At 37.8% G+C, this 19598-nt stretch overlaps 1 protein-coding gene across 1 annotated transcript in view; it reads right to left on the bottom strand.

Annotated features, from left to right (window-relative positions):
* Nucleotides 1-4276: 4276 nt before the first annotated feature.
* LOC126267137 (transmembrane protein 179) overlaps nucleotides 4277-19598 on the bottom strand; it is a 43870-nt gene continuing 28548 nt past the window's right edge. Inside the window, exon 4 of the mRNA XM_049972061.1 lies at nucleotides 4277-5129. Within this exon, the coding sequence (XP_049828018.1) occupies nucleotides 4847-5129 (283 nt within the window). The 3' untranslated portion in view covers nucleotides 4277-4846. The remainder of the gene's footprint in view (nucleotides 5130-19598) is intronic.

Raw genomic sequence — 19598 nt, 5'->3', positions numbered from 1 at the left:
GGTGAAGACTGCGGGTCAGCAATAGAGGAAAAGAAGAGGGCAAGAACAAAAGTGCTACAGAGAGAAACCAGAAATAATGTGGAACAATACAGAGATTTAAGGAGAAGAGCTAACAGACTGTGGAAAAGAAAGAAAAGAGAGTGGACTAAGAAGAAATTTCAAGAATTAGAAAAGTTAAAGGAACAGAATGCAATAAGAAAGTTCTGTCATGCTGCACACAAAATGAAGAATAGATTCCAGACAAAACTAATGGCCTGTTTCAGTAAAGATGGAAAAATGATAAGGGAGGAAGAACAGATAGTGGAAAGATGGGCAGAATATTTCAAAGATACAGTAAGCACCAGCCTAGAAGATGAAGAGACAGCTCCATAGGAGGGAAGATTGGAGCTGGAAGTAGACAATGATGCCAATGAGGCAAGAAAGCCAACACTACAACAGGTCTCCCAGGCTGTCCGCAAGTCAGAAAAGAATTAAACCCCTAGGGAAGATAGCATAACACCAGAATTAATAAAAACTGGTAGTAAGGCTATCACAAATGAACTGCACCCATTAATATCAGATATATCGAAAACAGAAACTATGCCAGATGATTGGAAAACTGGAATAATAATCCCCATTCATAAGAAACGGGACAGAACAGCATGTGAAAACTATAGAGGTGTGACACTCCTAAGCACAACTTATAACATCTTCACAAGCATATTAAACAAAAGGCTACAGAAGTACACAGAAGTCCGCAGAAGGCATATTAGGGTAATATCAGTGTTACTTTCGACCAGACAGAGGAACAACTGATCAAATATTTGTGATAAGACAAATGATGGGAAAGTTCTATGAATATGAGCTAGATCTGCATTTCCTATTCATCGATTTCAAACTAGCCTTTGACAGCATAAACCAGCAAGAACTATGCAGAGTACTGGAAGAAGTTGGTATATGTGCTAATCAGAATGACAATGACAGAGAGAAGAGCGAAAGTAAAGGTCTTTAGCAGAACAAGTGAAAGCTTTGACTTTAATAAACTTGTGAAGGAAGGTGGTAGTCTCTCCACTGTCCAATTCAATATAACCCTGCATAGATAATTAAATAAAATCAACAAAAGAGGCACCATATTTATGAAAACTAGCCAGATATGTGCATACACTGATGGCATTTGCTATAATAGGAAGAAATATCAACACACTCCAAGAAACATACCAGACAATGGAAACAGAAGCCTTAAAAATTGGCCTTGTAGTAAATGAAAACAAAACAAAATGTATGATGATATAACAATCTGAGGCCAGAAGAACTACTAAAGACCTAAACAGCAATGGGAAATACTTCAAAGGAGTATCCCTCTTTAACTACTTGGGAGCCCTAATAACAAGTGATAACACTATTGGAAAGTCTATAAGGGAAAGAACACAAGCAGGAAACAGAGCTTACTTTGAAAATATGCAACTTTTCACAAATAGCCTTGTTACAAGAAAAACAAAACTGCTAATACATAACTCCCTAATCTGGCCAGTTATCACACACGGCTATGAACGTTGGCAGAACATGATAAAAATGCACTAAGAACCTTTGAGCAGTATATAATACACAAAATCCATGGGCCAATAAGGGAGGAAGAAGGCTGGGAAATATACTACATTGCCAAATTAAAAGAGTTAATACAAGGTATGGACATAGTAAAATTTGTGAAATCACAGTGAATACAATGGCTAGGACACGTGGAGAGAATGACAGGGGATATAATTCCAAATAAAATGATGAAAGGTGTGATCCATTCAGTTAGGCAAAAAGGGAGACCTAGAAAAAGATGGACTGATGACATAATAGTGGACCTCACCAGTATGGGAGTCCAGGGGTGGAGAAGAGCAGAAAATAACTGAGAAGTGTGGAAGAAGATTGTTGAAGAAGCCAAGGCTCACCAAGGGCTGTAGCACTATTGAAGAAGAAGAAGAAGAAGAAGAAGAAGGTTGAAAACATTAATTGTAAACCACTTCACTGTGAAACTCGGGAACCAACACAAAGACAGATGCTACTAGCAAACATATGCCAAGAAATTACAAGGAAAATTAATTCAATTTTATCTCCATTGTCAACACTTACAGATATGACAAAGGCAACTGCTAATTATAATGGATTTTAAATGAGTTGCAAATTTGAACAAATAACTGTGAATAACTGTGTCAGGGAAACTACCAACGAAAAATGAAATTCTCTTTACAAATTACAATTGGGTTGTGCCATATTATCTGCTTACTGATGTGCCATCAATCACAGATGTGTACTTGCTGTGTTCCAGATGCTCTATATGCTATAGCTACAGCAGAGATGTACCTTTCCCTGGCCCCTGGAGAATTAGGAATTTGGCAAATTTAAACATTTTTTAAAATTACTTGCAGTGTGTCTTAGCAGCTAAAATTTTGACATTGTGTTTTTTCCTGTATTAAAAATTCAGGACAGGTTTTGATATGTTGGATTGGGCAGTTCCCTCGTTGGTTTATTGCTTCCTAACAGTTAATGTTCTACCTACGCCTTCCGCACACACACTTTTTTAATCTACACTGATAATTTTTCATTCCACAGAAATTACCATTTAATTAATCTTAATATTTTCATCGACACCAGTTTCAACCTTTACTATAGTCTCCTATAGCACATTAATTCAGAAAATTCTAATCAGTAACTTCAGCTCTATTCACACTGGAAAGGCTACCACTCGCTGCTTCTGTCTAATAACTACTTAACTTCTTTAATACAGTTCTCTCTCTCAACACAGTCTTCATCGCAACCAATCCCAATCTTTATGATAAAATCAACATTTCTACCTCCCAACACCTAATTACTAACAAGCCTGCTCTTTATGTACTGGAACAGTGCTGGTGCAGCTTGACAATGCTTCTGTCCCTCAAGAAATTGATATATTCTAGAATGTCAGATTCGCTGGCTAGCAAGTGCTAACCAGAGTATGAGTGTAGGAGACAGGTATTCTTACAAACACAGTTGGGAAAACATTGTAATTACCTTAGGACTTTGTCTTCAGGAAGGTTCACCATGAGAGGCTGCATCACAACAGGAATATGTAGAACATTGTACTGTTGATATCATATGATTCACATAATTTCCACAAAGATATAAAATTTTGAAGAGTTGTATTTATTGGAAATATGATTATACTAATTATTATTCTAGTTCTTGTGGGCAAATGTCAAATCCAAAGAAAAAAATGTAAAATTAAGCTAAATGAGGAATCTTTGGTAATTTCATCTAGGAAGGAAAATGTTGATAAAAGTCATGATTGTAAATGCTTTAGTGTTGTCAAGCAAAACTGCAGTGTAACCATGAGAAATCATTTGGGTTATAAAACTGTAGTTATATCTTAAGAAAGGAGTAAACATCCTCTCATTGTTAAAAAGTTATACAAGTGATCATGGCTACAACCATATGCTTAGTTAAGAACAATATTTGGTCAGCTTTATGCTCTGTCTTGGCTTAATGACGGAGGTATTTGTTTGGCATAGAGTTTTATGCTTAAATACGGGGGGGGGGAATCATGTGTGTTGGACTATTATTACAAAAAGTAAAAGGTTTACACACAAATCCAGTGCAATTCAGGAAGTTATTAACCATGGACTTTTGCAGTGAATGAGAATAATATAATAGCTCATTCAACAGTCATGGACACTTTTAACCCTTTAGGAACTGGCAGAACTCAAAAGTCCTGGACGATTTTGTGAGGAATTCTGTAACACGACTGGTCATTGGACCTATAATGACAAAGTTCCCATTCCACACAGCGTGTGCTTCCTGCACAAGATGTCCGCACAGCCTGTAGACCATTCCCAAGCCTATACATCAGCCTGGGATGTGAAAAGCTGTATTGCAAACGGCTGCTGGTGTGCAAAACAATGCTGCAAGGTTACGTAAATAAAAGTAAGATATTTGTTGACTGAGACCTAGTGTACACAATTGGGAAACAGAGTATATTTAGAAAATAAGTGAATATATTTTTGTAAACATTGCTTGTAAAACACTAGATCGCGTGTTAAGCACCTAAGAGCATTAGAGTATTAAAAGAAAAGTCTTTCTCCCCCCCCCCCCCCCCCCCAAATAAATAAATAAAACCAGGTCTGAAAGGTTTAATATGTAAAGATAAGCATGAATGTTTTAACGCATCATTTCCTGTTCAAAAACTATGTGCCTATCAGTTTCAGTAAACACACCAATAATTTTAAATACAGTGCAATGTGCAAACTGAAATCTTACAAATGCAGGTAAAAAATGATAACAGATTTTCAGACGTTTATTACAAAAACTGAAATATGAACAAACACTTTGTAGGATATCAAATTAGTTAGCCTATTAAAATAGCTTAACACTGAAAATTATCTATGTCACACACAGTTACTTTTGCCTCATTAAAGCAAACTTTATTCTTTTCTGTACTCCAACAAACAATTCAGTTCAGCATGGATAGCATGACATGAATTATGTAACAAATAACCAGTGATAGTTTTATAACTGTGTCATTTTTATAATTATGTCTGGAGTTTTCCTAATTCTAAATTGAAACTGTTCCAACTGCACTTTTACTCAATGATATGTTCATTCTTCTTATTTTTTATACTCTTTAAACATACTAGGGGTTATGTCCAAATTTTGGGGCTAACTAGTTCACACGAGTTTATAACTGACATTGCTGTGCAAGTTGTTAAATACTCGAGGTCTTTGATTTTACTCTGCCTACTTGTGTCAATTTTTGTGTTAAACATTACTTATGAACATCTTTTAACAAATTTGTTGCAGTAAAGTATTCTTAATAAACACATTTTAAAACTGCTTTACATCACAAATATTATGCCCTAGACAATGTGGAAGGCTTTGATCCATTGTCATCTGTCCGATCAAGAGTAGCAGCATTTTCATTCACCAGTCTTTGACGTTCACGGAACATACTAACTCTCATATTTTCAATCTGGTGGTAACGACACATTTTTAGAAGTGCTAAAACAGCGAGCCCCACCCAGCATGCCCATGACGCCCATGCTCCAAACTGTGCTGTCCCCATCTCAATGTGAAAACCTGTTGTATCAATGTGGTCTTTTTTGTCAATTGCTTTTCCAGCAGCAACCTCACACCTGCAAACAGAAATATATGTTTCTGAAAAAAAGATAGTAAGATATGAAAGCAGTAAACATCACACAGAAAATTTTCCTCTTGGTGAGGTTACCAACAGCACATGTAGACTGCAATTTTTCTGGCCACTTTTGCTTATTTTACTACTAATCCACACATACAATTTTTAGAAAGACAATATGACATTTATAAGCAAATTTTATATTTCGTTTAATCATACTTTCCATAAATAAAGCAACGTTACCACCAATAACAAAATCTGCAGCCATCACTAATTATTTTACTATTCATAGTCATAACGAGTCTGTGACTTGTATTTAAGGGGGTATTTGTTACTACTTATTCCCTGAGATGCCAAGACACATGTTTGTCTGCAGAAAATGTCAGTCATTTACTCTCATTTGTGATATAAGAGGCTATGGAAATTTTTCATTTGAGGGTACTGCTGCAGCGTATATGCCACATAATGTGATTCCAATGCTGGTATACAAACACGGGCATCTAGGCAAGGGATTAGTGTGACACTCGCATCTTTCCAATGTGCATGTGGTAAATGTGGAAATGTAAATTATGGTGACTTTATTACCAAATGCATCCAAACAGGACCAATGTGCTGTTATTCTTTTCTTGGCAGACAAAGGAGAAACACTGATAGACATCTGTTGGAGAATGAAGAATGTGTATGGAGTAGCACATCTGTCAAAAATCGCCAATTCAGATTGGTGCATGAAACTGAGGTACCATTTAATCCAATGTTATACATTTGAAGGAGACCAAATTTTTACCAGATTTGCATGACATGCCGGCTGAGATACTAGACCTAATTAATTCCACTTCTTACGTATATTACAAGGATTAAAAAAATATCACACCTTACATATAAAATGTATCATATGTGTAATCGCTGGAAACAGAAAGTTCACATTTCTTTTCAAAATAATACTGCTTTCTGTAACAGAAATGAAGGGGGCATGGCGGCATATGTGACCGTAACTTTAAAATTTGGTATATATAGGTCATTTTTCATTTGAAGCCTTATAATCTATATATCAATGTAATGAAGAAAGGCTATAGAATTTAATAAAGTCATAAAAAACTTTCAATTTTTCCACCTTTTATAAGTACCCTGTATCCTTAAGCATACAAATTTCAAAATTCCTTAACTGTATCATATTGTGACTTACATCTCAGTATTAAAATAAATCTACAGTCTTATTTTTGTAGCCTCTCTAAAAGATTCACACAAATGTAATCACAATGGCCACTAAATGATTAAGATGAAACACACACATGTAATTTAGTGTAACCTTAACACTTTCAAGTGATATGAGTCTGCAATCACTGAAAAGTGTACAGGCCAGTCTTTCTCCTCCTATAAATTTTCAAATGAATTTTTTACATTTAAAACCACAGCATTAGCACATTTTGTCAGTTTCAATTCATTCCTTGAAAATTTATTTATCAAGATACAGGCCATCAGTATTTTGAACAACGAGCACATCTGCAAGAAAAATTCACAGCTAGATGCTATGCCAGCAGTACTTTACCCGCTAGCTTACACCTTTTTTTACTTTCATTCAGGCACATCAGTATTTTGTTACAGTTGATTCTCTAAAATGAAGATTACTAGTGCTATTTTAACTGAGATACACTAGTCATTTTGTTTCTGAAAGGGCTATTTTTTCTTCTTGTTTTCTTCGAAGCCCAACTGGCAACAAAATGGAAACCACAGTGAAAATGAAAAATGTTTTATCTGCAACATTTAAATATACCTCTTGGCTACTTCTCTACATAGTCGCTGCTTCAAGTTAGACATTTGTCATAGCATAGTACAAACTTTCCAATTCCCTTGCCCTAGACAGCAGGTGCATGCACTTTTTGCCAATTCTCTATGTTGGTCTGTAACTCATTATCAGTGTCAAAATGATGTCTATCTTGCCAACCCAACACCTCCCTTCAAAAACACTGCTGAGTGCCTTTGTTGCAGCTGCAGTGTGCACTCAAGCATTGTCGTGAGGGAGGACTATGCTTGATGATAATGTTACTCTTTGCTTGTTGCATATTATCCTTCATAGGTGTTGAAGAGTCATGCTGTATGAAGCTGAGTGATGGTCATGCCACATTCCATGAATTCCACCAACAAAACTCCTTTTTGGTCCCAGAACATGGTAATCATTCACTTTCTCATGGAGCTTTGCTTGCACTTCTTTGGTTTGCTTGGGCAGTGAGAAGACATCTACTGTTTGGATTGCTCTTATTTTTCTTCATTTTTGAAACGGACCCATGTCTTGCTCCTATGACATATTTGTTCAAAATATCTTCTCTTCATCATGATAGTGCTGGACAAACAATAAGGTGCCATCCACTTGCTTTGTTTTGTGATGGTCAGATGGCATATTGGGAAACCATCTCACATGGAGTTTGCAGGACTGAAGTCTCTCACTCACAATGTTATAAAGAGCTGACATTGAAATTTCAGGAAATGAATTGCTGAACACAGACACTGTGAACCTATGATTTTTCTCAAATAACCCAACCCATTCACCGAACAAAATTATCAGCTGATATTTGCTTCCTTCTCTGACTGTCTGCATCATGAATATCTGCATGTTTTGCTTCAAAGTTCCTGCACCATTGCCACACTTTGCTGTCACTAATGGAAGTTTCACCATGCACGTGACTCATTTGTCTATTATTGTCAGCTACTCTGCAGCCCTCAACATGAAGAAATTGAATGGCAGCATGCACTTCACACTTGGTGGGAGACATTATTCTTTTAGACATATTTAAATGCTCAATGTTCTCTCAAAACTGGTATGTGTGACATGACGCAATCAATGGGCACACGAGATACTGTGCAACACATCTGCGCAAAACTCCATTGGATTTTCACTGTGGTTTTAATTTTGTGTCTGACTGGACCAAACAGCCCTCACATATGTCAACGGTAAATGTCAACTAATACATATTGACTTTATTGATTAATCACAATCTTGCAATTTTTATATTGTTATAACTAGCTTTGACTGCCATGCCAACTTCTGACATACTTCGTTCATGCTACTAGTTTCATATAAATCACTCAGAGATAATGTCCTGCATGTTAAACATGGAGTAGCAGTTTCAGTGACTGTTTACTTATTGAACATTGTACACATTAACCGAAGAACTGATTTGCCACAAGTTTTTTTAATCATTTTTTAGATTCATCACATGAAGTGTGTTTGGAATGACAAATTAATGATGGTTTCATACACCAAATAGTGTATGCTTATCATTGTGTTTGCTTTATATGTATGTACCACATCCATGATTTTCAAGAAAGATGTGAGAAAAGCATGAGCTGTGTTTCCACAACAACTGTTTTCGGAATCTACGTTGTATGACATGGGGGAGATCACTGTTTTAAAAAGATTGCCCGCATCTCATGGTCGTGCGGTAGCATTCTCGCTTCCCACGCCCGGGTTCCCGGGTTCGATTCCCGGTGGGGTCAGGGATTTTCCCTGCCTCGTGATGGCTTGTTGTTGTGTGATGTCCTTCGGTTAGTTAGATTTAAGTAGTTCTAAGTTCTAGGGGACTGATGACCATAAATGTTAAGTCCCATGGTGCTCAGAGCCATTTCAAAAGATTCTACAGTGGATCTATTAAGAATCTGATAGGGATTACATTGGGCAGCTGCTTCTTAACAACACTGACACTGACATCTATAGCACTTGTTTTAATACAGGTGTGAGAAACTGGGCAAAGCTACTACATTTTCCCTTGTACATCTGAAAATGAAGTTAATTATTTTTGCTTTTGCTTTGTTACCCTCAATTTCAGTGATTGTCTGGGCTCCTAACTATGAGGCCACTAACAGCCTTTATATATGAACAAAATTTCTTTGGAGTTTGTAAGAGATCTTTCTTTTGATAAGATTCTGCTACAGTAGTCACTGAAGGCATTAGAGGCTGCCCTGGTAACAGTGAAGTGCATTTAATTCTGCAGTTGTCTGTCTACATACTCATGTTTTGTTTTACGCCCATTATGAACTATTCTACTAGGTGCTTATCTATCTAGTGCACAGTCAATTATTCTTTTAAACTTGAACCACAGTTCTTCTACCTGCACCTGTCCAGAGTTAATGTTCCCAAATCCTCCTTGAGATAAGACACGACAACATTTTTATCCCATTTGCTGAACATATAAATCTTCCTACCTGTTTTAAATGTCATTGGTACTGTGGTATTCATTGTAGTAATTGCTTCATGGTCACTGATATCAGTTTTAGTGAGGACATGCTCAAAGAGTTTAGGTCTAAATGTTGCCATTAGAATCAATAGACAATGAAACTTCATTTAAACTTTTAAGGGACTTATGAGAAGTGGTATAATTTTTAAGGGGAAAATGTAAAAGGTGGGAAATTACTTTTCATTAAGTAATGAAGTTTTCATTAATTTGGTACCATGTTTAGCTGCCAATATGACATTTCCCGACACTTTAACATAACAAACTGCACTAAAAATGATGCATTCTGCAGAGGGAGAAAAATAGTAGCTGCCACATTCATGTAAGCGTCTTAAAAGCTAAGGTGCTGTATTTGGCATTTCATATTCATACCTGCATGGTTTTAAAAAGTGTTACACCGTGTTAAGAATCTCTCCAATATGCATCATTTTAGTGCAATTCATCCTGCTAAAGTGTTGGGAAAAGTGACATCAATGGCTGAACACAGTATCCAAAATTTATATAGCCTTTTTATAATTTATATTGGAAAGCAAGCTCAATTTGCCATGACAACTTTTATTTCACATTCACATTTGTTGGGTTCACTCACTCGCAACCAAATTGCCATCTTCAAACCTGTGGCAGCCTAGCAAAATCACATGCTGCAGCTCTTTGGCCAGTGCTACTGCTACACTACAAGACATTCACTAAGCGTGTTTGAGCTATTGTGATGTACGTATGATGTAAGTATGTTCTCCGATTTATTTATGCCTAGTAATCAAGTCCAAATTCATGGTTTTGTGACCTCCATTATTTAAGGGAGTTAGAACGGGAATGTTTTTTTTCCTCATTTTCAGATTTTTATCTCATTATAAAATTTGTAATTTTCTGAATAAAATGATACATATATCACTCATAAACTCACATGGGAAGTATTTTATTTTTCAAATACAATCCACACCGGTTGAAAATGTTAAAATTTTTATGTGCAGCACTTCAAGATCTAATAAAATAGGTAATTTTTTATATAGAAGGCTTGGATTGCTGTGTTATAAAGGTTAAATTACATGTTTGTATTGGTAGCACTGTCCAAAACAGTATTGTATTATTTCATAGTATAAACACACATTGTATGTCAAAGTGCTAACATTTTTCTGAGGAAAAGTGACAAATAGATCGGTAAATCTCTCAAAAAGTAAAGTATGATGCCAAAACAAAGTGTTTTTTAAGAAACTTGGGGTTTCATGGCAATAGATTTTCAAATAAAAGGAAACACTGTGTTCAACATGTGGTGTGTGAAGTTACAGACATTAAATACAGGCAAACTCGTCAGTATCAAGAGAAACACCCATTAGTGCATCAAAGATTAAAATAAAATCAGCACACACTCCACAGCACAGTGAAAAATCTCATTCTGGAAACATCCCCCAGGCTGTGGCTAAGCCATGTCTCCGCAATATCCTTTCTTTCAGGAGTGCTAGTTCTGCAAGGTTCGCAGGAGAGCTTCTGTAAAAGTTTGGAAGGTAGGAGGCGAGGAACTGGCAGAAGTAAAGCTGTGAGTACCGGGCGTGAGTCGTGCTTCGGTAGCTCAGTTGGTAGAGCACTTGCCCACGAAAGGCAAAGGTCCCGAGTTCGAGTCTCGGTCGGGCACACAGTTTTAATCTGCCAGGAAGTTTCATAGTGTAAAGATAATTATTTTGAAGTAAATGTTATGTGGTTTTATGGATTGAGAGCTATTGGCAAAGAACACACTGCAACATAAACTGTGTGTGCCGTGATGAATATGCCATGCCCACCTTGTAAAATCGACAAATATGCAGGATTTATTGGAGCTGCTGTGGAATCTGTTGCCTGTGAGTCAATGAAGGATGCTGCAAATGAAGCTGCTGAAATAAATGATGGTATGACCAACATACCAGTAGCTTCTGATGGCACTTGGCAGAAGCATGGCTACAGTTCTAAGAATTCTGTTGCTACAGTGACCAGTGTGGATACTGAAAGGTAATACATTTCCATATTTTAAACAAACATCATTGTAAGTGTAAATCAGGGAATGAAGAAGGGCATACCTGTGACAGAAATTATGGAGGAACAAGTGGTGGTATGGAGGCCTCTGCAGCTATTGAAATTTTTAGTCGATCTCTAAACGAAAAAGGAGTGTGTTACACTAAGGTCTTAGGTGATCGAGCATATAACAGTGTAGTAGCTGCTCAGCCTTATGGTGAGAAGATCACCACAAAACTGGAATGTGGTGGTCATGTCCAGAAGAGGATGGGCATCAGGTTGAGGAAGCTGAAACAAAGTTTGAGAGACAAAAACTTTCTGATGGTAAAACCATAAGAAGCAGGCTGACAGACAAAATGACTGATGAACTACAGCAGAATTATGAGATGGCTATACCGAGGCTTTGTTGAAAATGAAGCAGGCAGTATGGGCTACCTTCTTCCATAGACTGTCAAGTGATGAAACACCAGTACACCACCTTTGCCCTGCTGGACCTGTTTCATCGTGAAATTACCGCAATGCCCAGTACTGAAACAGTTCATACAGGTAATAAACATTCCATCCCAGCAGCAATCATGGTTATCATAAAACCTATTTACAGAGACCTGGCAAACACTGAACTACTGAAGACGTGTCTGCATGGCCAGACTCAGAATCCCAATTAAGTGTTCAATAATCTTATATGGACTCGCTTACCAATGTTTTTGTTGAAATGAAGACACTAAAGTGGGGGGTCAATGATGCTGTTATTGCTTTCAATGATGGCAACATTGGTAGGGTGAAAGTGCTACAGCATATGGGAACTAATCCTGAAGCAAACTGCATCAGAACTTTAACAGATGGACAAGGTTCGAATTGATAAAGTGGAGTATGCAGCAAAATTGGCCACTAAGGAGTCCAGAAAGAAGGAAAGACTTGGAAAAAGATCAAGAGGATGATATAGAGAATGGTTCAGGGTGCTTCTGAGTGACTAAAAATAAGAAATTAAGCATATATTAAGTGAGTTACAGTCTTCTGAAACTTTAAGAGACCGTTCCTGAAAATTTACATCTTCTGTTGCATTTTTGCCTAAACCTCAGAAACCTCTTTGAGGAGAGTATTCCAATTTTCAGGGAGTAATAACATACAGGTCCTGAGTCTACTGAACTAAAAGAACAATTAAAATTATTTAAGATAACATAAAAAAGTACACAAAATTTAACCGTGTAATTAAAGAAATGTATTTCAGAAAGCAGCGGCTGAAATGCAGTTAGTGTAGTTCAGTAGACTCAGAACATACAGTTTAATGTCCTGTAAAAGTTTCATGTCAGTGGTTACAGTGGTTCCTGAAATACAGGGAAGCCAAGTCACTAAATTTAACATCGTTGGGATAGGGCGTTCCGACACCCCTTAACCGGCACTTATGTCTATTCTACATTGGTGACCCCACATCAAACAACATTATCAGCTATGAATTATTCTATGTTCGACTCATCTTCTTGTAACAACAATGGAGACATCTTACAACCTTAGTGTCAAGAGACAAGTTAATACAGGACAGTGAGTCATATGGTAGTGTGTTCAGTGCTTTGCATCAGCAGCGACAACTCGTGCCTTTGGTTAAAGCTGAAAACGACATTTTGTTCAGTAGTGTAGTTGGTGTCAATAAGTACCCACATGAATCCAAATGATGTGCATCAACTACTGATCTTCTGACTGTCTCTGGTGATGAATACAACTCATTCACATACCAGCAAGATGCATTTCAACAAACTGCCTCCGACAGACCCGGAACAACATCTCTCAATGGTGTCACGCCTACCACAATGTGTACAGTTCTGCCAAATTCTTTCACAGTGCAAAGTGCAGTCCACTCATTTGGGCCACACACAAACACTTTTGCAGGATTTCCCTCTGCATCCCGGTTTTCACATGAAAGCTCATCCGCTGTTGCTCTCTGTCCAGCTGTGGCACTACAAGCATATCAGAATTTTGACTACCAAACTTTTCTGCCACTTTTCTGGCTGAAACAACCAGCTATGTGGTTAGCTATTTTCGAGTGCATTCTCCACAATCACAGCATTTCTGATGACAGCTCCATGTTCCTCACAATACTGTGTCACCTTGGTGAACAAACCAGCCTCATTAGTCGTGTTATTTTGTCACCCCCGGCTACCTACAAATACGAATCGTGACAACAGAGCTCATCCAGTGTCTAACACAAATTCTGGAACAACAGTTGCATCAGGTTATTTACAATCAACATTTGGAGACCAAGGTGCCTTCAAAATTCTGGAGATGTCTCTGAACACCTGAACACTGACTGATGCAATAATCAAGCCAGTTCACACACCATATGGACACTGGATTATACAGCTACCTTCCCAGTTACAGTTAGCAATTATTTCATGTGAGAATGAGCCATCAGAGAAATTAATTTTAGCAGACAGAATCTTATTTGTGTTACAACAGTGACAGTGCGTTAATTCACTGAACAACAATACAAGCCCTGCCTCAGTCAGGAACCACGTCACAATGCACAACAGCAGAAAGCCAAAAGATTCCAGTGCGCACAAGCAGTGTTGAGGATGATGTCACATGCACCTGCCTGGGCAGTGACTTCCAACCAGCCAGAGGAAATACACGGCTGGCTAACACCAACACACCACTCGCCGACAAGACGATGTGATAATGACTCTGTTGGTTTCATGACCATTTCAGCAATAAAGCACACAACTATAGAGAACCTCGGGAGCACCAACATGGTATAAACACTCCAGATCATTGCACCAATTCAAGTCACCTACTGCCTCAACATGTGAGTCAATCTCATTGCACACTGTCCACCTGCAGTTGACTCTACATCCTGGATCAAACCTGCAACCAGTATTTTCTTGTTGACAATGAGTCTGAGGTGAGTGTAATTCCATATGAACTACCATTAATGGAAAAAAAACTATTGGCATTTAAGATCTGTGCAGCAAACAATTCATACACTGCAGTATATGGAACATCTCTAAAATCTTAGACTTCAGGTTAGCAGATACATTGTCCAAGCAATTTTTTATGTTGGCATCAATGAACCAGTATTGGGGGCTGACTTTTAAAAGACATTTTCATCTCTCTCCTGATATGGCACATAGAAATCTTCCACAGCAAAGCCAGAACATTCTGTGACTGGAATCGGCAGCAACCCACAATCCCTCATGCAACCAATGCTGTGGACACCAGCTTGCGGACACACAAACATTATCAACAGGTACTTGCAATACATTACTCAGTGATACTTTGACATACAGAAGGACACGCTTCGCCTACATGAAGAAAGCCACACTATACTAACAAAATTTACGCATCTACAGCCAAGCTCACCACCACACATACATAGGTGAAACAACTCAGTCAGGAGCAGCATCGTCTTTCTGGCTATACCATCACAAATGAGGTAGCATTGAGCAGTGAGCAGCAGTGTCCCATACACCATGAGTACAGACTTCAACAGCTTAACAAGCATCAACAAAGGTCAGTCCAGTGCTTTCTTCTTCTGGTACCTGTGCACTTCTTGTACACATTTCCACCAGCCTGCCAGATTCATGTGTGCACTTCAGACAGTGTGTTATTAGTAACTAAACAGTTTATAAAATAAATACCATGCCAGGCTTGCCAGCCTGACTCAAGGCACCAACGTTAACTCCGGATAAATTTAGTGTGTCTAAGCATGTTATATAGGAGTTACTGCAAGCTGATATTGTCAGACAGTCCAATAGTCCTTGGGGCTCACTCATCAGGGTCATACCAAAGGAGGACAGAACCTAAGACTGTGGCGACTACTGGACTCTTAAGTCTTGCACAATACCAGATAGTTATCCCATCCCAAATATCCAAGACTTTGTGAATTATTTGGCAGGCACCTCAGTGTTCAGTGTATGGTGTTGCAAGAAAGCATATCAGTAGATACTTATGAGCCCACATGACATTCCGAAGAAGTCTATCACCACCACTTTCAGAATTTATGAATTCCTTTACATGCTGTGTGGACTTAAAAATACAGAAAAGACTTAGCAAAGATTCATAGACAATGTCCTTTTCAAATTTCACTTCTGCTATGCTTACTTGAATGATAATTTGGTCTTCTCTACATCCCAAGAGGAACATGATGAGCATCTCAAACTAGTTTTCAATAATTTACACAAACTTGGCATTAGCATCAACAATGATAACTGTCTAACGAAACAGCCTCAAGTTAGATTCTTTGGCTATTTGGTTTGCAGTGACAGCATACGGCGTACACAATGATGTATCACACTCATTTGTCACCTACTGCAATCACAGCCACAGACCTTTCATGAATTACACAATTTTCTTGGAATGATAAATTTTTATTGTAGGCACCTGCCTAATGTAGCTGCTATTGAGGCACCTCTTGCAGATGCATTAGATGGTAAGCACACCGCAGGAAAAAAATATTAACTGGACCCCACAGATGGAACAAGCATTTGAAAAAAAATAGAGACTGCCTTTCTCAGGCTGCAACTCTGGCAGACCCACTCCCCACTGCCCATCTGATGATCATCTCTAATGCAGATGATTCTCCCCTACAGTCAGTAGTAAGCATCCAACAGCAACTGTGCTTATTTTCCAAAGAGTTGAAGTATTCCCACTGAAAGTGGTCATCCCATGACAGGAAACTATTTGCAGTGTACAAAGCAATACAGCGAGGGCAGATCTTTAACACGTTCCACATCATTACGAAGTGTCGTATTCATGATCTATGGAACAAGTATTAATCTAATCTAATCTAATCTCTAACAATCTATGGGTCATAGTTCCCAAGCAGATTCTATCAGCAATTCAGCAAAAAGTCTGCTGCCCATGATACTTCCACCATTTGACTACATCGTAAAAGTTACAACAGACTTCCAACACTTTCCTGGCAGGGGCAATGTCGTGGCTGATTTGCTTTCACAAATCAATACTCTCTCAGTAGTCACTGTATTTTATGGAGTACAAGATGCACCTTAGTTTTTAAGCAATTTTTTAAGGAATAAATTTTTTATCATTTTTATTATTAGATTGCAAAGCCAAAATAAAAAAATCTTAGTTCACAAAATGACCTTGAAAATCCATACAAATCATCCCCTGAACTTTTTTCTTCCTCCTCTTCGCATCATCATTGTCCTCTTCATACACAAGATGGCTTTCACTGCCACTGAGAACATTACTTATGCCGCACTTCTTGAAAGATTTAACGATATGACTGTTTTGTCTACTGACACACTTGTTGATTGTAGGTCATTTGATAGTTGCCCTTGGTGTGAATTCATGCTGGATTTCATCCATCATCTATGTTTCCATTCCTCTCTCAGATACACCTTAAATGGTTTATTTATTGTGACATCATGAGGTTGCAATTATGAAATAAGTCTTCGCAGAATGACAGCAAGCTCTGTATTTCCATCCCTCTATTTCTCTTTCACAGAATTTTTCAAGTGACTATTAAACTGATCTAGCATAAGAAGAGATTTCTCCTTCAATAAAGCATCTTTCCTTCTCTCCCATACTATTTATTTATTTTATTTTACACTTCTAGTTCCACTGAACCAAATTGAGGAGGAAATATCCAAGGTCATGGAACATGTCAGTCTGTGAAATTACAACATAAAAGTAACAACAGATAAAATAAAATGTTTATGCACCCAAAAAGGCAAGCTTTAAGATTATGTAAAACCAATCAACACTGTAACACAGGAATCAGCTTAATGTTTCAAGGAACTCCTCGACAGAAGAGGAGTGACCTATGAAGAAACTCTTCAATTTCGATTTGAAAGCAAGTGAATTACTAGTAAGATTTTTGAATTCTTGTGGTAAATTACTGAAAATGCATGCAGCATTACACAGCACAGGAGTCAAGGAAGTGTGATCCAAATGCAGATTGGATTTCCACCCAAGTGAAAGCTGTTAATTCTTGGGAATAAGCTGATTTTGTTAACAAGAAATGACAGTAAAGAACGTATATATTTTTTGAGAGCCCAATGTCAGAATACCCAGACTAATGAACAGGGGTCGACAAGAGGTTCACGAACTTACACCACTTATTGCCCAAACCACCTGTTTCTGAACCAAAAATATCCTTTGAGAATGGGAAGAGTTACGCCAAAATATAAAACCATACTCCATAACCGAATGAAAATATACAAAGCAGATTACTTTTCAAGTTGAACTATCATTTACTTTAGATACTATTCCAATAATAAAAATGGCAGCATTAAGTCTTTGAGCAAGTTCCTGAACTTGGGCTTTCTACGACAGTTCACTATCAATCTGAACACCTAGAAATATGAACTGTTCACTTTCATTAATCACATATCCATTCTGTGAAATTAAAACGTCAGGTTTTACTGAATTGTGTGTTAGAAACTGTAAAAACTGATTCCTCCCCACTGTCAGTATCACAAAGGATTATTTTGGAAATCAATCTCAGGAAGGCATTTTCCAAGAGAGTTATATGATTCCCTGTAGAAACTAAGTTTTTATTTAATTTGGCAGCAATGCTCAGAAATTAATAGTTAAATACTGTACATATATTTGACTTATCAGTATCAGAAATGTGTTTTCTATGAACTTTGTACTGCTGACCAGAAACTTCCCTCACGACTGACCATATGGTTTTAATTTTATCCTGTAAAATTAGCTGTTCTACTTGTGTACCATGTACTCTTTGCCTTCCTAATAACATTTTTAAGTACCTTACAATATGTTTTGTTATGGGCTTCTGTAGCTTGATTGTGACAACTTCTAACATTTTGAAATAATTCCCACTTTGTTCTACATGATATCATTATCCCTCTAGTCAGCCAGGCTGCCTTTTGCTTTTAGTGTCCTGTTTAGAATGTTCTAATGGAAAACAGCTTTCAAAGAGCATAAGATATGTGTTAAGGAAAGCATTATATTTGTCATCTATGTTATCAGACTATAAACATCCTGCCACTCTTGTTCCTTAACAAGATTAATTATATATAACATTTGTGTGAGTACAAAAACCTTTTCGTGTTAAAATTTGTAAATCATTGTCTGATAGGCCATTCACCATTTTACTAACAGAATGCCCATCTAGTAATGAAGAACGAATAAAAATTCTGTCTGTGGCTGTGCTACTGTTCCCTTGCAAATTGGTTGGAAAAAAACAATCTGCATCAGCTCATATGAATTTAGGAGATCTTCCAACATTCTTTTTCTTGCATCATCATATACAAAATTTATACTGAAATTGCCGCATTTAACTAATTTCTCGTACTTTCAATAAAGTGAATCAAGAACCCTCTCTAGCTTGAGCAGAAATGCTCTGAAGTCAGAGTTAGGAGACCTACAAACAACAACAATTAGAAGCTTAGTTTCACTAAATTTAACTGCCCCTGCACAACACCTGTTCAGTGCAGTGCTGAGATAGTCTATAGTCTCAAATGGAATACTGTTTTTTTTTTTTTTTACATGGCCGCTCCCCCACTCCTCAAGAAACTCCTTGAAAAATAGCCACCTAGTCTGTATCCTGCTAAACGAAGCCTCTGAATTGTCAAATTATTTAAGTGGTGTTCTGATATACCAATAATGTCAGAGTCAACATCTATAAGCAGCTCACTAACTATCTCTAATACGTCTTATATTTTGATGAAATATGCTAATTCCTTTACTACTTGGATACCTGGCCTCCTTTGAAGGTGATTCCTCTGTTAGAGGGACTTCTTTAAGCAGGGATACCCGTCAGCTGACTTCAGTCTAAAAAAGATGCAGCTCTAACACCAACTACTACAGGAATTTTTCCCATGAATGATCCCACCACCGCCCACTAGAGTGTCACCTATAAGCTTTGCAAGCCTCCCCTTCCCATTCCTATTGAGGTGCTGGCCATGCCAAATGAAACATGATCTATTGACAGACTCAATTGGCAGCACTGCAATGTGAGCCATGCCCTCCACCATCAGTGCCTTCTCCAGCCACAAGTTAACACACCTAACAGCAGCATTAAAATGAGGTTGATCATGACGCTGGAACAGTTGCACAGAGTGCACATTAGTGCCACCAGTTTCAGTAGCTATCTTTACCAGGTCACCACCTACATCATACCTCCTCTCCCTATGAAGACTATTCCCAACTCCACCCACAATCCTTACGTGATCCACTTTCATGAAGGTCCTATGTAACTTCCTTACGTTAACAGTCACCTGAGCCAATCCTGCCTAGGCTTCACAATGCTGGTGACCTGGTACTCACTCCGCAAACACTTC

The sequence above is a fragment of the Schistocerca gregaria genome, chromosome 4 (assembly GCF_023897955.1).
Source record: "Schistocerca gregaria isolate iqSchGreg1 chromosome 4, iqSchGreg1.2, whole genome shotgun sequence".
NCBI lineage: Eukaryota > Metazoa > Arthropoda > Insecta > Orthoptera > Acrididae > Schistocerca > Schistocerca gregaria.
This window is presented reverse-complemented; position numbering and strand designations above follow the sequence as displayed.